Genomic DNA, 15,051 nt, shown 5'->3' with positions numbered 1-15,051 from the left:
CCAATGGTGCATAAAATTAAATCAGATCCAATTAAAAGCATTCTGTGTGAAGCACATCTGAAATGGTTTGGTGTTGTGAATATGGTAGTGGAGAGTTTATGGGGCTCTTGTGGTGCAGTAATAGTATCTCCACCTCAGAACTGAGGCGCAGGTTCAAGTGCCATCTGCTCTAAGGTGTGTTAGAACATGCTTGAACAGGCTGGTCAAAAATAATCTAGTGGAGATGTTATGATAAATAATGAGCATGAAAATTCCAGCAACACAAGTGGAAACTGATTTTTTATTGCATGAAGTCACAAAATACTCAGCTGCTGGATTTAGTAATACTTCAACACATTTAGGGGAGCAAATGTGTTTCAGAATTAACCCTTTAAGCTCATTAAATATCTCACTCACTTTCTAGGTCTCAAAGCCCTAGGATTTTTCAAATATCTTCATCGGATACTGGGATTATCCTTCGAACTATCTTGCTTTCAGGGCTCACTTATTTCCTGCGTAACCAGAATGAAATGTAGTATTCAAACTGAGATTTGACCAGTACATCGCATAACTTCAGTTTGGGCATCTCTGACTTCTAGTCTACTCGTTATTATAATGGATATAGTGATCGTAGGCCTAGTCTGGTATTATAGATATTTGGCTCACATCTAACCATGTGAGCCATGATAATATGATCCATAAATCTGTTCAAAAATGGACAGTTAACATTTTCACATTGTACATTCCATTTCCCAGATCTTTGCCATTGATTTGACCTATTGATATTATTTTGTAGCTTAAGTCCTCGTCACAATTTACTTTCCTACTTATCTTTGTGTCATCAGCAAACTTGGAAATCATGTTTCCATTTCAGACATTTATGTAAATTGAAAACACGAGGTCTGAGCACTGATCAACGTAGTACACCACTCTTTACATTTTGCCGATGTGTAAAAGGCCTATTTAATGCCTCTCTGCTTGTTAGCCAGCCAATTTTCCATCCCTGGTAACATGCGGTGCTTACACATGAAATCAAAGAGCAGTACTGGATGAGAACAGGCGCTTTGGCTCACCAAGGCTTCAGTGGCTCATGATGCCTTTCTAAACTGAAAATCTTTTGCCTCTACAGGGACCATATCCCTTTACTCCCTGCCTATTCATACATCTGTCAAGATTCCTATTAAACGTTGTTATTTTCGCCTCCACTGGCATTGCATTCCGAGCACTTACCATCCTCCGTGTAAAAAAACTTACCTCTCACATCTCCTTCAAACATCCTCCTCACCCTCTCTTACCTTAAATCTATGTACCCTAGTAACAGACATTTCTACCCTGGGAAAAGGAATCCGAATAACTGTACTATCCATGCCTCCCATAATTTTACAAACTTCTATCAGGTTTTACTTTCAGAAAATAACCTTCAATATGGCACTTAATCAAATACCTTCTGGAAATCTAACTACAGTACACCCACTGGTTCCCCATCCAACTAATGACAAACAATTTCAGCATAACCACCTAATACCTACTCTCATCCTGCATCTGCCCTTGGGAATGTTTGATGGCACAGTATTTGGTTGGGGAATGTAAGGGAAGTTTTACTCCGTATCCATGACAAAATGTGACTGACATGAATGTTTTGTGGAGAAATGACTCTCATTTTGGATGTTTATAGAAACTCTTGCAACCTGTTTTTCATCTTACTGGCAAGCTTTCCTTGGTTATTAATTTTTTGGTCATTTGTTATTTTTATATCTGACCAATTTCCTGCCCTGCCAATTGTCTTTTGCACATTTATATGCACAACGTTTGGGTTACTGGTTAAGATGAACCCACTAATCAAGCCCTCAGGAAGTTCAATAGTATATTTTTCCATGCGTATTTGACACTTAACTATTAATACAAAAGATACAAATTAGGAGCATTAACCAGCCAGTCTTTCAGCTCCTCAAGATGGCTCTGATTGTGACTTTAACTTCACATTACAACCCACCCCTTTTACCCTTTGGCTCCCTTATTGGTCAAGAATCTATCCATTCCTGCCTTAAAAATGCACAATGATCCTGTTTTCACAGATCTTTGGAAAAGAAAGCTCTACAGATGCATGATTCTCAATTTTAAAAAAATCTCCTCACCTGTCTTAAATGGGAGACTGCTTTAAAGTTGCTTCCTCTAGTTCTAGTTTCTCTCACAAGGGGAAACATCCTTACAATCTGTCAGGTCCCCTCAGGATATTTTAGGTCTTGCACCAAAATCACATTTAAATTTAGGGAGACACAGGCCCAACCTGTCAAACCTTTCCACATAAGAAAAATCCCTCATGCCTGGAGTCCTCTTCGTGAACATTCTTTGAACTACTTCTAATGCAATTTGTCCTTTATAAAGGAGGCTAACATTGTATGCAGTATTCCAGATATTGTCTAATAAATGCTGTGCACAACTATTGTAAAATATCCCCAAGTTTTATATTTCTTTTCCTTTGGAATAAACAAAGTACAATTAGTCTCTGCAATCACTTGCTGTGTCTGTATATTAACTTCTTGCAATACTTGCACCAGGACAGCCAGGTCCCTGCATGTATCAGAGTTCTGCAATTTCTTTCTAATTAAATATACTGCTTTTTTACGTATCCTGCCAAAGTGGACAAGTTACATTTTCTCAGATTGACTCCATCTGGCACATGTTTGCCGATTCACTTAATTCGTCCAAGTCGCTGATAGTAAATATAAATTCCTGAGGGTCCAGTACTGATTGCAGTGGTACTCCACTCATTACAGCTTGCTAACTTGAAAATGACCCATTTATGGCTACATTCTGCTTCCTGCTAGCTATCCAAATTCTGTACCTATCCTAATACGTTATACTCTACATCATAAGCTCATATTTTGTGTCGTAAACTTTAATGTGGCACTTTGCTAAATACCTTCCAAGTGCAGCCACCTCCATAGATTTCCCTTTATCCACATGAAGAGCCTTGAGTAAAATAGTTAAGTACGGCTTCCCTTCCATAAAACCACACTCATCTCTTTCAGTTGACCCATTAATCACCTGAAGTCCCAAGTACCATTTACTAATCTAGAGTGTAATGTCCATCCTGGAGATATTTGAAAAAATGTAATGCTTTCTAGAATGCGAGATAAAACGCAATGCTTAGAGAGAAATTTTGATTGGTAAATATCTCTGGTCAATACGTCCAGGAACAAAACTTTACTCAAGTAAACTATGATTAATGTACCCATAGTTTCAATCCATTGTATCCTCATTTGCTGTTACAATGCTAGAAATTCTCTTACAGCTGCACAGAGCTTCCTAATAATGTTCATTTTTAGCTCCCCCTTTGTGCTTTTTTTAAGCATGGCATTTAAAGTTGCTGATTCAAAAGTCTTGCTACATAAAATATTGTTGCAGAAGAACATATGAAAAGGGAGGAGTAATCCATTCAGTCCATGAGCCTTTCCACCATTCAATGAGGTAAAATATGATCTTCCACTTTCATTTTCCTGCACTATCCTGATCTCCCTCAATGTTTTTACCCTGTAGAAGCTGATTGATGGGAATCTTGATTGAGAGAGATTGCAGAGTAAGGTAAGGAGGGTGTGGGCTGGGCAACGTTGGTGAGGAGGTGGGGTTTGTTCAAGGCTTTAATAGTAAGGGCTACTTTTGTTTGGGGTGTGGTGGTTGCATAAGGTGACAAGGAATTAGGATGATGGAGGGGAGGGCCTGCTTTTTCCATTCTTGACAGCAGTCAGATAACGAGGCATCAGATCACATGGGAGGGATATTACATTTAAGTAGGGTCGCAGAAAGAAAGTTTAGAACGGCGTGGCTGATGTTAACATAGAACATAGAACATTACAGCGCAGTACAGGCCCTTTGGCCCTCGACGTTGCACCGACCTGTGAAACCAATCTGAAGCCCATCTAACTTACACTATTCCATTATCATCCATATGTTTATCCAATGACCATTTAAATGCCCTTAAAGTTGGCAAGTTTACTACTATTGCAGGCAGGGCATTCCACGCCCTTACTACTCTGAGTGAAGAACCTACCTCTGACATCTGTCCTATATCTATCACCCCTCACCCCTCAATTTAAAACTATGTCCCCTCGTGCTAGCCATCACCATCCGAGGAAAAAGGCTCTCACTGTCCACCCTATCTAATCTTCTGATCATCTTGCATGTCTCAAAGTCACCTCTTAACCACTTTCTCTGTTGTGGTAGGGATTCCGACATGGCATAAAATTTCAGGGCGTGCATGGGTGTGGGTACAGTGAAAGGGGTGGGTTTGTTCTTGTGGTCGTGGGTTTAGCATTCTGAGAAGGTTCATCCATCTGCAGTAGGTCAGGCAGTGCCACCATTTTGCAAAGGTTGGGCCATCTTGATGTCAGGGAAGGATCATCTAACAGGGGCTGGGTCACCATTTTGTGAAGTTCATCGGTGCAGGTGGCCACTATTTTGTCCATTTTGAGTTGCTTAGTGGCAGAAAAGAGAGGGTGGTCGTAGGTGGCTGTTTGTATTACTGGTGGCTGGTGTTCCACAGGTCACAACACTGGGTCTTTCAGTTTGTGATATTCATAAATGGTGCTGATGAGAATGCAAGCTAGGCGGGCTGAGAAATATGTTTGAGGATGACACAATGATTGATCAGTGGGTTGAGTGAAGGCGAGGGTCTTAAGTTACAAGAAAATATAGATGTGGACAAGTTGGTCAACTGGACAGATCGAATTTAACCCTGATAAATGTGAGGTGACAAAGTTTGGAATAAAGCACCCTTGGGATACTTGTCCACAGATCCCTGAAAGCAGTCGGACAGCTTAATAGGGTAGTTAAGGTGGCATACAGGTTGCTTGCTTTTATCAGTCAAGGCATAGGTTATTAGAGCAGTACATAAAATTTTAGTTAGGCCACAGTCAGAGCAGTGTGTAGTTTTGGGCACCACAACACAGGAAGTGATTGCACTGCAGGGGGCCCAGACGAGATTCACCAGGATGTTGCCTGGGCATTTCAGCTGCAAACAGAAGCTAGATAAACTCAGATCGTTTACTTTGCAACAGAGAAGGTTGAGATGGGACCCAACAGAGATATAAATGATAATGAGGGGCATGGACAGGGTGAACAGAAAGCAACTGTTCCCCTTAGCTGAAGGGTCAAGAACAAGGGGCTACTTGTTTAGTGTGAAAAGCACATGGATTTGAGAGGATACGAGAAAAATTATTTTCACTCAGTGTGGTGGGTGTCTGGAATGCACTGTCTGAGAAGACAGTTCAGGCAGGTAACCACAACCATTTTAAAAAATAAAGGTATTTGGATGAGCACTTGAAACATCATAACATTTAAAGACCATGGGCCTAGTGTGGGAAAGTGGGAGCAGTTTAGGTAGCAGTGTATTTTTGGCAGTGTAGACTCGATGGATCAAAAGGCCTCTTTTGTACTGCTTTTTTTATATAAAGGGTGATAGGTGCCTGGAACTCACTGCAGGGGAGATAGGGGAAGCAGGCACGATAGCGATTTTTAAAAGGAGTCTTGACAAATACATGAATAGGATGGGAACAGAGGGATACGGTCCCCAGAAGGTTAGGGGGTTTTAGCTGTGATGGGCAGTATGTCGGCACAGGCTTGGACGGCTGAAGGGCCTGTTCACGTGCTTTAATTTTCTTTGTTCTTCTTTGAACATACTCAATGGCCAAGCTTGATCCTTCCCTACGTTCTTTACATCTCAAGAGAATATACCATCCAGTCGACTTAACCCTTTCTTCATAGGATTATTCCCCTATTCCAGGAATTAGTTTGGTGAATATTCACTGCGTGCCCTTTCGGGTCATATTTCCACAGGAATGGAGACCAAAACTGCACACACTGCTCTATATATTTTCAATGAGGCTCTATACAATTGCGATAACGTATGCTTACTCCTCTGTTCTTGTATGAAAAGTCAACATACTACTTGCCTTAATTGCTTGCTGGACCAACATGTTCATCTTCACTGGTCTAATGAAAATGTACATGTAAGATCCTCGAGAGTCTGAAGCCTCCCAGCTTAATACGCTGCGTTTATTTTTTTCTAAACTGAATAAACTTGCATTTCTCTACATTATATTCCATTGAGCAATTTTTTTTCAACTCACTTAACTGCTTGAAAACCCTTGTAACACCTTTGCCTCCTCAAGTCTCACTTCCACCTAATCTTGTGTCAAATGCAAACTATGAAATATTATATTTAATCCCTGCATCCAAAACATTGAGCAGAATTGTGCATAGCTGGGGCACAAACACTGATCCTTGTAGTAACTAATATTCACAGCTAAATGTGTTTAATTACTGGATATGAAATCAAATTTTGAAAAAAAAATCTTAGTCCAAACATTTAATCTGTTAGTCCCACGATCATTTGAGCTGGCAGGAGGTGACAGAGGTCATTTGATCCAAGCTTGAGCTGGCAAGAGGAAGCAGAGGACATTAAGCACACTACCGCTATTCCCTCTCTCCAGCAGTTTATTCCAGTGCACTTGTGCGCATTCTTTGAGGGCTATACTGCGAAGTTGCCATCAACACACAAATTTCTGAATCTAGGCCAGCGTTTCCCAAATATTTTTCTGGTGTGACTCAATTTTCACACCTTAGACTTGTGGCTTTGCTGAGTATCTGGGGGAGGTACAAGAGTTGCTGACTTGGGGGCATGGAGAACCTTTAGTTGTTGAGTGGAGTTTGGTAAGGAGTTTCAAGTGTTGCAGAGATGAAAGGAATTGAGTGTTCTCCCCATCTCCACTCTCTTCACCAAACCCCATCTCTCTTCCTTTTACTATATTTCCATCTGACTTAACTCTAATCGCATTTTCCATATCCAATGCAGCTTTGGAGACCGCAACCCTGAAAATCATCTTTGGTGACCCCACGGAGTGCCATGACCTACTGTTTCATTAAGTCAAATGAGACCCTATTATCAAGGTCAAGTTTTCCACAAAAATGCTTGCCTGCTTTGATTTCCAATAATGAGGCACAACAAACTAGGGGAACAGGAAATGTACAAAGGTTAGGAAAAGTAATGAGAGAGATTGAAAAGAAAGACAGAGAGAGAAAAAGAGAGAGAGAACAAAACTTACTTGTGTGGGAGGGTGCTGCATAGCCAGTCCACGGAGTAGGCGGAGAATAAAAGGAAGAGCTGGTTTTGATAAGAACTTCTTCCACACATCTGCATCAAGGCTGTCAGCAGTAAAAACATGAATGTTAAAAAGCAAGGTTTCAATCACCAAAACAGTCATCAGCAAATGTGGTTCCAAATATTACGCATTGCTATGATAGCAAGATGTAGAGCTGGCTGAACACAGCAGGCCAAGCAGCAGAGGAGCAGGAAGGCTGGCGTTTCGGGTCTAGATCCTTCTTCAGGAAAAAAAATTACGTATTGCTATGACTTGGGTTTTCTCCTGTCCTGGTATATACAAAGCATCAGCTACCCACCCATTAACACCTCTTTACCCAAACAATTTCCTGCTGAAGAAACAAAGTTAAACACTTAATACTAGCAAAATGAATCTCACTTCTTGGCACTTGGGATGTGCTTCCGGATGTATTCTAAAGCATTTTGGGTTATTCCTTTCTGCAGGATAAGTTCTTTTAGCTGATGTCCATTGCTGTTGTTTTTGATTCCTGCAGCTATTTTACAGAAACAATCCAGGAAAACCTTATCATCAGTGTTATGCTCTTCATCATATCTAAGAACAGGACAACAAAGAGATAAGAAAGGATTAGAAAGGTCATGAGCACACTAGCACAATGGAAAATTGGAAAGTGAGGGAAAGCAAGACCTTGCTGGATGCTATAAAGTTTTAGATGATTTTAAATATATAATTTAAAGATTCAAACACGTCACTACAAACAGTGGCTTCTTCTTTTGGTTCTAATCAGAAACAAAAATGCATTGTAAAGTTGCATTGATTAGGCAAGTTAACGTTACCCCACCCCACAAAATTTTAAATCAATTCTGAAGTTTTTAAGCTGTGTGAAAGGAATTTGGTGGAAGCGCCAGGCTCCAGAATGATCACAAGCACATCAATCACAGGTTAGCAAATGTTTCTTACTTGTCAAAATTACAGTACGGTTTAAATCGATCAACAAGAATCTGCATTTTCTCCAATTCCCCAAAGGACAAGTATGGGATAATACGTAGCAAACCCTGGAGAACACTGGGATTGGAACGGACAAATGTTGAGTTGATCTGGTCCAACAGCATCACCAGCTGATCTTTGTCTCCTGTCAGCAGCAAGTTACCCTGGTGGCGAGAGAGATTTAGTGATACACTTTTACAGCACATAAGAGAATTCTCTCTAACTAGGGAGAGGATGTAATAGTCAGTTCTAACGACATACATTAATAAAAACGCAAACATCTTGTGTCCTTTGCCTTATGTTTCTGAATGGCTGGGATCATGAACTTCGAACTTAGATGACTGAGTAAATTCTGTACAAGCTTTGTCTTTTATCTCATTTTCTCCGTTGTTTACTTTGGTTTGTTTTCTTCACTGGTTACGCTCTTGTCCTCAATAAAACCAATTGGTACAACAGTATCATGTGCTGCATGAATGTGGATTCCTGTCTGCTCTGAACATTCTAGCTTCTTCCCTTGTTTGCCAGAGTTATTACTCAACTGTCCAAGTGGCATCCTTGCCGTTGCCATGCCTCAATCCTCATATGTTACCACTCATTAATTATGCTACCGTCCCTGAACTTATTGCTCAATGTCCTTCAATTTCATTACCAAAGACCCAACGGCTTGCTGTTACCTGAAGAACAGACAAGATCTTAGCTTGCATCTATGTAAACTTGCACGATCTCACCTGACACCTCTCGAGTACTTGCCTTCAGTCCTATATTTCTATTCACATCCTACGATTCTTTGTTCCTTGCGTTCCCATCCTCTCCAGTCAAACCATGCATTTTTTAAACTGCTTTATAAGCTTCCAATATTAAGCTGATTTCCTCCTTTCCTTCCTATGTTCAAAAGCTTCCAGAAGACCTTTTCTATCCACAAAAGCTGAAATGCTGATTTGAGAGGTACTATAAAAAATTCTAAATATTTTCATCTAGATTGTTGTTATTGTTTAATTTTTGCCTTTCATTCTTTCCATAAGTCATGCCAGTGGCTCAGAGGACAAGTACACTATGGGTTCTGGTTGCAAGCCAATAGAGCTCAAATGCTTGACTGATTGTTCTGCCTAACCTCCTATAATAAGCGCACCAACAATTGATGGAACGTATACTTAATGGTATTAGCACTTTGATGCCTCAAATCACTATCACTGGATCATGTCTCATTCATCAAGATCAAAGTGGGGCTGCTTGCTGATGTCTTCACAATTATTCAGATAATGAAGTACTCCATGCCGAAACGCAAAACTTGGGCTGATAGGTGACGAGTAACATTGCACCTTGCACGCAACAGGATATGAACAGCACCAGCATAGGTTTAGCTTTGACATCGAATTTCAAACTTACTCAACATTAACAGCCTAGGTTCTAGGAACTCAACTGAAACTTCTGTAAGAAAGCTACTTACCCTCCAAAGTCCCCAAATTGTCTCCAATATCTACTGGGATCAGGGAGGTGTATCCCATTTTCTGGAATAACTGCACCTCTGCCAACACTCAAGAAGCCCCAGAGCAAAACAAAAATTAGCCCACCCACCTCTGGTGCATAACAGCTGCAATAAACAGTGCTGACAGGATACATTGCAATAACACACCAAAGCTTTGCTGCAAAAAGACACATTTTGTCAAAGATTTCTGTTTAACACTCAGAACAATTTACAAAAACTACCAAATTCAAAGAGAAACAAGATTTATGTATGAGGGATGAATGCTGGTTGATTGACAAGCATGCTCTGATAGGTAGAGACATTGCCATGGAGAATGCACCTGATCATCATGACTAAACAAAGCAGGTTGCACTGAGAATGCTGTCACCTATTTTGTTGAGTTGAAACATGTATGTAGTGTGTGCACTGCTCCTTGTTTTAAAAGACTAGGGCTCTGTGTATATACGTATGTAGCTTCCAGTACATGCGAGTATGCTGCAAGTCCATTGACAATTATTCCCACACACAGGGTTATGTAGCAAATGTTGTGCAATTGCAGAATTACATTTAATTCTGGACAAGAGTGTTGAGTTTTCAAACACAGGCTGGTCAAGTAGGGGGAGCAATTTGTTTGTAATAAGCAGCCAAAAAGGATAGAGCGATTAATAGGATCCACCACTCTGATAAATAAACCTATGTACCTGGCATTACACAGGTACTGAAATTCACACATCTCATTACTCACGTGCGTGTTAAGCAGACTGTCTGCTTAGTTTGGCCGCAGCACGTTAGAGAGGAACACTACTTGTGTTGCTACTGCATAGAAGTAGCCTGCTTCATCTTTTGCACAAACATTGGACACATTACCGCCAGGTACCATGAGGTAGACTGGGAGCCTTCCAGGACTAAAAGCAATGTCCTTATGTTCATTCATGAATTTTCACAATATACAACAAGAAATCTGATCAGAGTAACCATTAAGCTTCACATACTGCAATAATGCATTAGCAACATGAATGATGTTTACCATTATCATACTGCCAGCACCACGCCAATAGGATGTTCTGTCCATCATACAAAATAATAATGTGGTTGATGAATTTCAGTGTGGGCTTGATGGGGGGAGTAGATCAAACAAAGACCAGCAGATCACATCTAATAGCAGATCCTTTCACTGTTCATAACAATGTTTTATCCAATTCAACCACCCCTAAGATTTGTACAGCAATGCTTTAACTAATCAGAACCAGTCCGTTTTGTTTAAAATTCGTACAATATTTGGCAGATTCTTAGTCATCATTAGCTGGTAGAATCCCCATGGCAACAATTACAGTTCACCTGTCAGCCAAGCAACATTTTCCTTTCATACAGTACAAATGTTGTTTTCTTTTTACTTTAGTACTTCTTGCAAATTGTCCTTATGACTGCAAGGTGAAACACGTCATCAAAATATGCCATTGTACTGAATTCGGGTACGGATGTACAGATGTCTACTGGTCTAAGTTTCTTTAATTGCCTCCCAAACCCATAACTTTAATCACCTAGAAGGTGCTGATTCCCACAGTAATGTTCCACATTTAATGATCACCACCAGCTTCACTCCAAGATTCAACTTATAGATAAATCTTTGGACCTTAAGAATTTAGCACAATACTCACTCTGTCCTCAGTCAGTGGTTCTGCATTTGCTTCATCTAGAATTATCTCCATGATGCTGAGCACTTGCTCAGCAATTGTTGCACCACCACTGTCTTTACTCTCCTGTTCTGCCAGCAGCGCCTAAAATACAAACAAACAATGCCTTATTAAAGGCAAACTAGCGAAGCATTTCAGAAAATAAATTTGTATTTGCTGACTTATTTCTCATACTTCTATTAATCCAAATAAGTGTATTCTTACAGTAACTGCTGAATATTTATTTGTGTTGAATAATTGACCATACTTCATAAGTTTGAGTAGAAATAGCTTGGAACTCCATAACTATGGAGCCTTCCTCCCTTAAAAGTAATATTTTGCTACAGATAGACAGGCCAACTCAGCAGCAAGCTGCTGGACTTAGGTAGCACAGCCACAAACATTTCCACTTGTTTGGGGAATTTCTGATGAACATCATTAAGTTATAATAATTCCACTTGAGGTCTAGAACTCACTAGGTTCAGCGTTCCCAGCATTACATTCAGCGGGTTCATCTCTGGTTTAATCAATTGTTGTCGATTCACCTTCACCTTCACGCAGTAACTGAACAGCTTCAGAAGCACCTAAAAAGAGAAAAGGAAAACAAACTAAGTCATTCTGGACTATTATCAATCATGTAACCCGGCAGTAACCTGGTGGGCTTAGAGTCACAGTTCAAGTGATTCAGCAAATACTGCAGAAATCAAAAATAATTTACAGACAGTCTTTTCCAGATGACACTTTGAATATTGTAGTGTCTGGATTCACTGTCAGGAAATCACATAACAGCAATCACATTTGGTACTCTGGCAAACTGCTCATATTTCAACCTCTCAAAACCCCTCCGCTTTCTAAAGGGCTCAAGTCAGCAATGTGACAGGGTACTTAGTATCAATCTGGTAAGTTAACTTATACCATCATTGAAACAGTCACCTCCTCCAGTCCTTCCCATCCTCACCATTGTTTTTCTCCATTTTGTATTCACTTATAAACTGGGAGAAGGTGCAATCACAATACTCAACATTGTACATAATTGACTACAACGCCATCTACTGTCTCTGAAACCAAATCTCTGCAGCCTATATTTGAAATGAGGTATTTATGATGGAAAATGTATATTACATCAACTTACCAAGATTACCGCAAACCCTGCTACCTCAATCAAGGAGGAAAGCAGAGATATCACGGGACCATCATCACCATGCTTTTTCAAGTGACATGTCCAGATTGTCAAAATATTGCAGGCAAAATATTTAGCACATCCAAAGTCCCAAATCAAATATAATTGATCAATTAAAGTCAGTAAATTATTACATCTACAAAAGGAAATTCCAGTTTTTCTTGATAAAATTTATCAGATAACATCTGACCAGATGAAATTTTAATGACAAAGATAAATTCAGGTTCCAGGTAGGGATAATTATTTAAAATCCAGTATGAAACATGGTACTAAGTGGCATGCCCCCAGTCTCTTTCACACATCAAAAGTAATTCAATATTTTGAACAAATATACACCAAAACTTCATGTCCACTGTGAAGCATGGAAAGATGTATGTTATAGAACATGGAAGTAAATGAATTAGTAGTCAACTTGGATAGATATTTTTCATTTGGTATTAACTTTCTATTCGGTCGTTGAGTCGCTGAGTGATTGTTGGGTTGTAAAGGGAGGTCTAACATCATGAGAGCTGAAAGCCTCACAGAATGGTATATATGTTTGATTCGTAAATGGTTAGTCAGTGTGATCCCTCAAGCCCAGGATGCAGTCACAAAGAATATTGTAGAACAGGGGTCTTCCGGTTGTCTTTTGCTTGCCGAGTTGCTTGTTCTGTGGTATGCTGACATTTCGTTACCATCCTAGGCAACATCATCAGTGCAACCTCTAATCAAAGTGTTGGTGTTCTACTCCGTTCTGAGTTTATACAATCCTCTGGCATGGAGGGTCTTGTCACTACCGGTTCTGTTTTTCAGCAGTAGTCTGTATATGGGGTCTATTTCTATGCGTTTGTTAATGGAGTCCCGTGTTGAGAACCAGGTCTCCAGAAATTTCCTTGTATGTATGCTAGTCGCAGACTGGAGCAGATGCTTCTTTGAAAGGATACTGACTATACAATAGTATTGTCTATAGTGGTCTAGTGTTTTGGTGCGATTTAAAAGCAGTCCTAGATTAGTAATGAAAGCATAAATGTAAGAACTTTTACCACAGCTTCCATGAAAAAATAATACTTAAATTTAGCTGGTCAATTTATATGAGTTCTAAGAAACACACCAGAATTTGCTGCTGCAATGAGGATATTTAATGTTGTTTATAAGGCACAGGCCCTGCCCAAAGCAAACATAATATTATGCTTAAGTGACAAAGCAATCTAGGGATCGGGCCATAAAATGGCTAGTTAGTAAGTTAACTTCCAGAGGAACATGCAAGAATAGCTTAGTGCTTTTCTGTTTCTGAACTCATAAAAGGGGAAGAGGCTAAGATCTAATTAATGTTAGGATGTTTCTCAAAACCTAGGATTAAATCTAGGATTTAAAGTCAGAAACTAAAGGACTGTAAAAACAACAGCAACATGCAACTTCTCCAAGAACATTCAAGGACTATCGAGAAGGCAATGCCCAAGTTACAGGACTTCAATCCCAGCTGTGCCAACACTCCCATGACAATCTGGTATGGAAGGAAAGTATCAATACTTTGATTCTTTACATCAAAATTAGGTGAGAGTGCTTGACACAATTCATTTGAGATAACTGCTACTCATACTATTATAGTGCAAACACACCACCATTACTAGCTTTCAGCATTCACAAGGGACATTCCCTCTGCAACATTCCAATCCTCGGTCCCATGCTTCAACAGTGGCTCCGCTTGACAAAGTGCAAAATCTGGTGCTTTGCTTCCAACCTTCCTTCTGTCTAGGGATCCAAACACTCATACATGAAGAAATGATTGGTTATATTTTTTCCATTCTGGCATCTTGTTTTGCTTGTTTATGATGTAGTCTTCTCTACACAGAGGAAACAAAATGCAAATTGAGTGACTAATTTGCTGAACACTGCCATTCAGCAAGCACACACGACCCCGAGAGCTTTTATGGTTGCTTGCCACCTGAGGTTTTCTATCTCCGTTTGCCTCTTGCACCGTCCAATACAACTCGATGCTAACTTGAAGAACACCTCATTTTTTTCAATTCAGTACTCTGTAAACTTCTGGCCTCAGTATTGATGATCCAGCCGCTGGGATAACTGGTACTGGCAATGAGTCTGCTGAAACATTCTTATCCCCCTAATCCGTCTTTATTTCTTTACTTGTCCCATTAAAATTTCTGTGTGCCTTACATTATCATCTAATCACTCCTGTCACCACTCTTTACCAGGAAAGGGATTGGAGGAGTTATTGGAACTAGGAATTGTGCTTGTTTACAAATTAATCTTTAAATTCATACATTACTGATCAAAAGTCATAAATTTGAGGATTTAACAGTTTTGCTCTTTACTGATGCCACCCGATCCACTGCAGTTTTCTTTTTAAAATCAGTTTTCTAATATCCAGAGTAGTTTACCTCCAGAGATAACCCAGACTGGATTAGTTGCTTCTGTTTGTGGAGATTAAGAATAACAAAGTATGACGAGGTATAACAAACTTAAACAAACCTGCAGCTAGCTCTTTTTTTCCTCCCTGATATAGAGATAGTAACAGAAAGAGACCATTTGGCTTTCTGGATCTCCACAGCCTTTCTGAAAAACCTCATTATTCCACTTCTGCTGTTCTCTTGCCCATAGGCCTGCAATTTCCTCCCCTTCAACAATCTGTCCTGTTACTCTTTCAAGATT

At 39.9% G+C, this 15,051-nt stretch overlaps 1 protein-coding gene across 10 annotated transcripts in view; it reads right to left on the bottom strand.

Annotated features, from left to right (window-relative positions):
* ubr4 (ubiquitin protein ligase E3 component n-recognin 4) overlaps positions 1 to 15,051 on the bottom strand; it is a 196,346-nt gene that overhangs the window by 16,904 nt on the left and 164,391 nt on the right. For all 10 annotated transcript variants that reach the window (XM_048561072.2, XM_048561074.2, XM_048561075.2 and 7 more), the window contains 5 exons: positions 11,699 to 11,806; positions 11,208 to 11,327; positions 8,058 to 8,248; positions 7,518 to 7,691; positions 7,083 to 7,182 (listed from right to left, as the gene is read on the bottom strand). In XM_048561072.2, the coding sequence (XP_048417029.2) occupies positions 7,083 to 7,182; positions 7,518 to 7,691; positions 8,058 to 8,248; positions 11,208 to 11,327; positions 11,699 to 11,806 (693 nt within the window). The remainder of the gene's footprint in view (positions 1 to 7,082; positions 7,183 to 7,517; positions 7,692 to 8,057; positions 8,249 to 11,207; positions 11,328 to 11,698; positions 11,807 to 15,051) is intronic.

This window comes from Stegostoma tigrinum, chromosome 28, assembly GCF_030684315.1.
Source record: "Stegostoma tigrinum isolate sSteTig4 chromosome 28, sSteTig4.hap1, whole genome shotgun sequence".
Lineage (NCBI taxonomy): Eukaryota > Metazoa > Chordata > Chondrichthyes > Orectolobiformes > Stegostomatidae > Stegostoma > Stegostoma tigrinum.
Note: the sequence above shows the minus strand (reverse complement) of the source record. Positions and strands in the feature narration are given on the sequence as shown.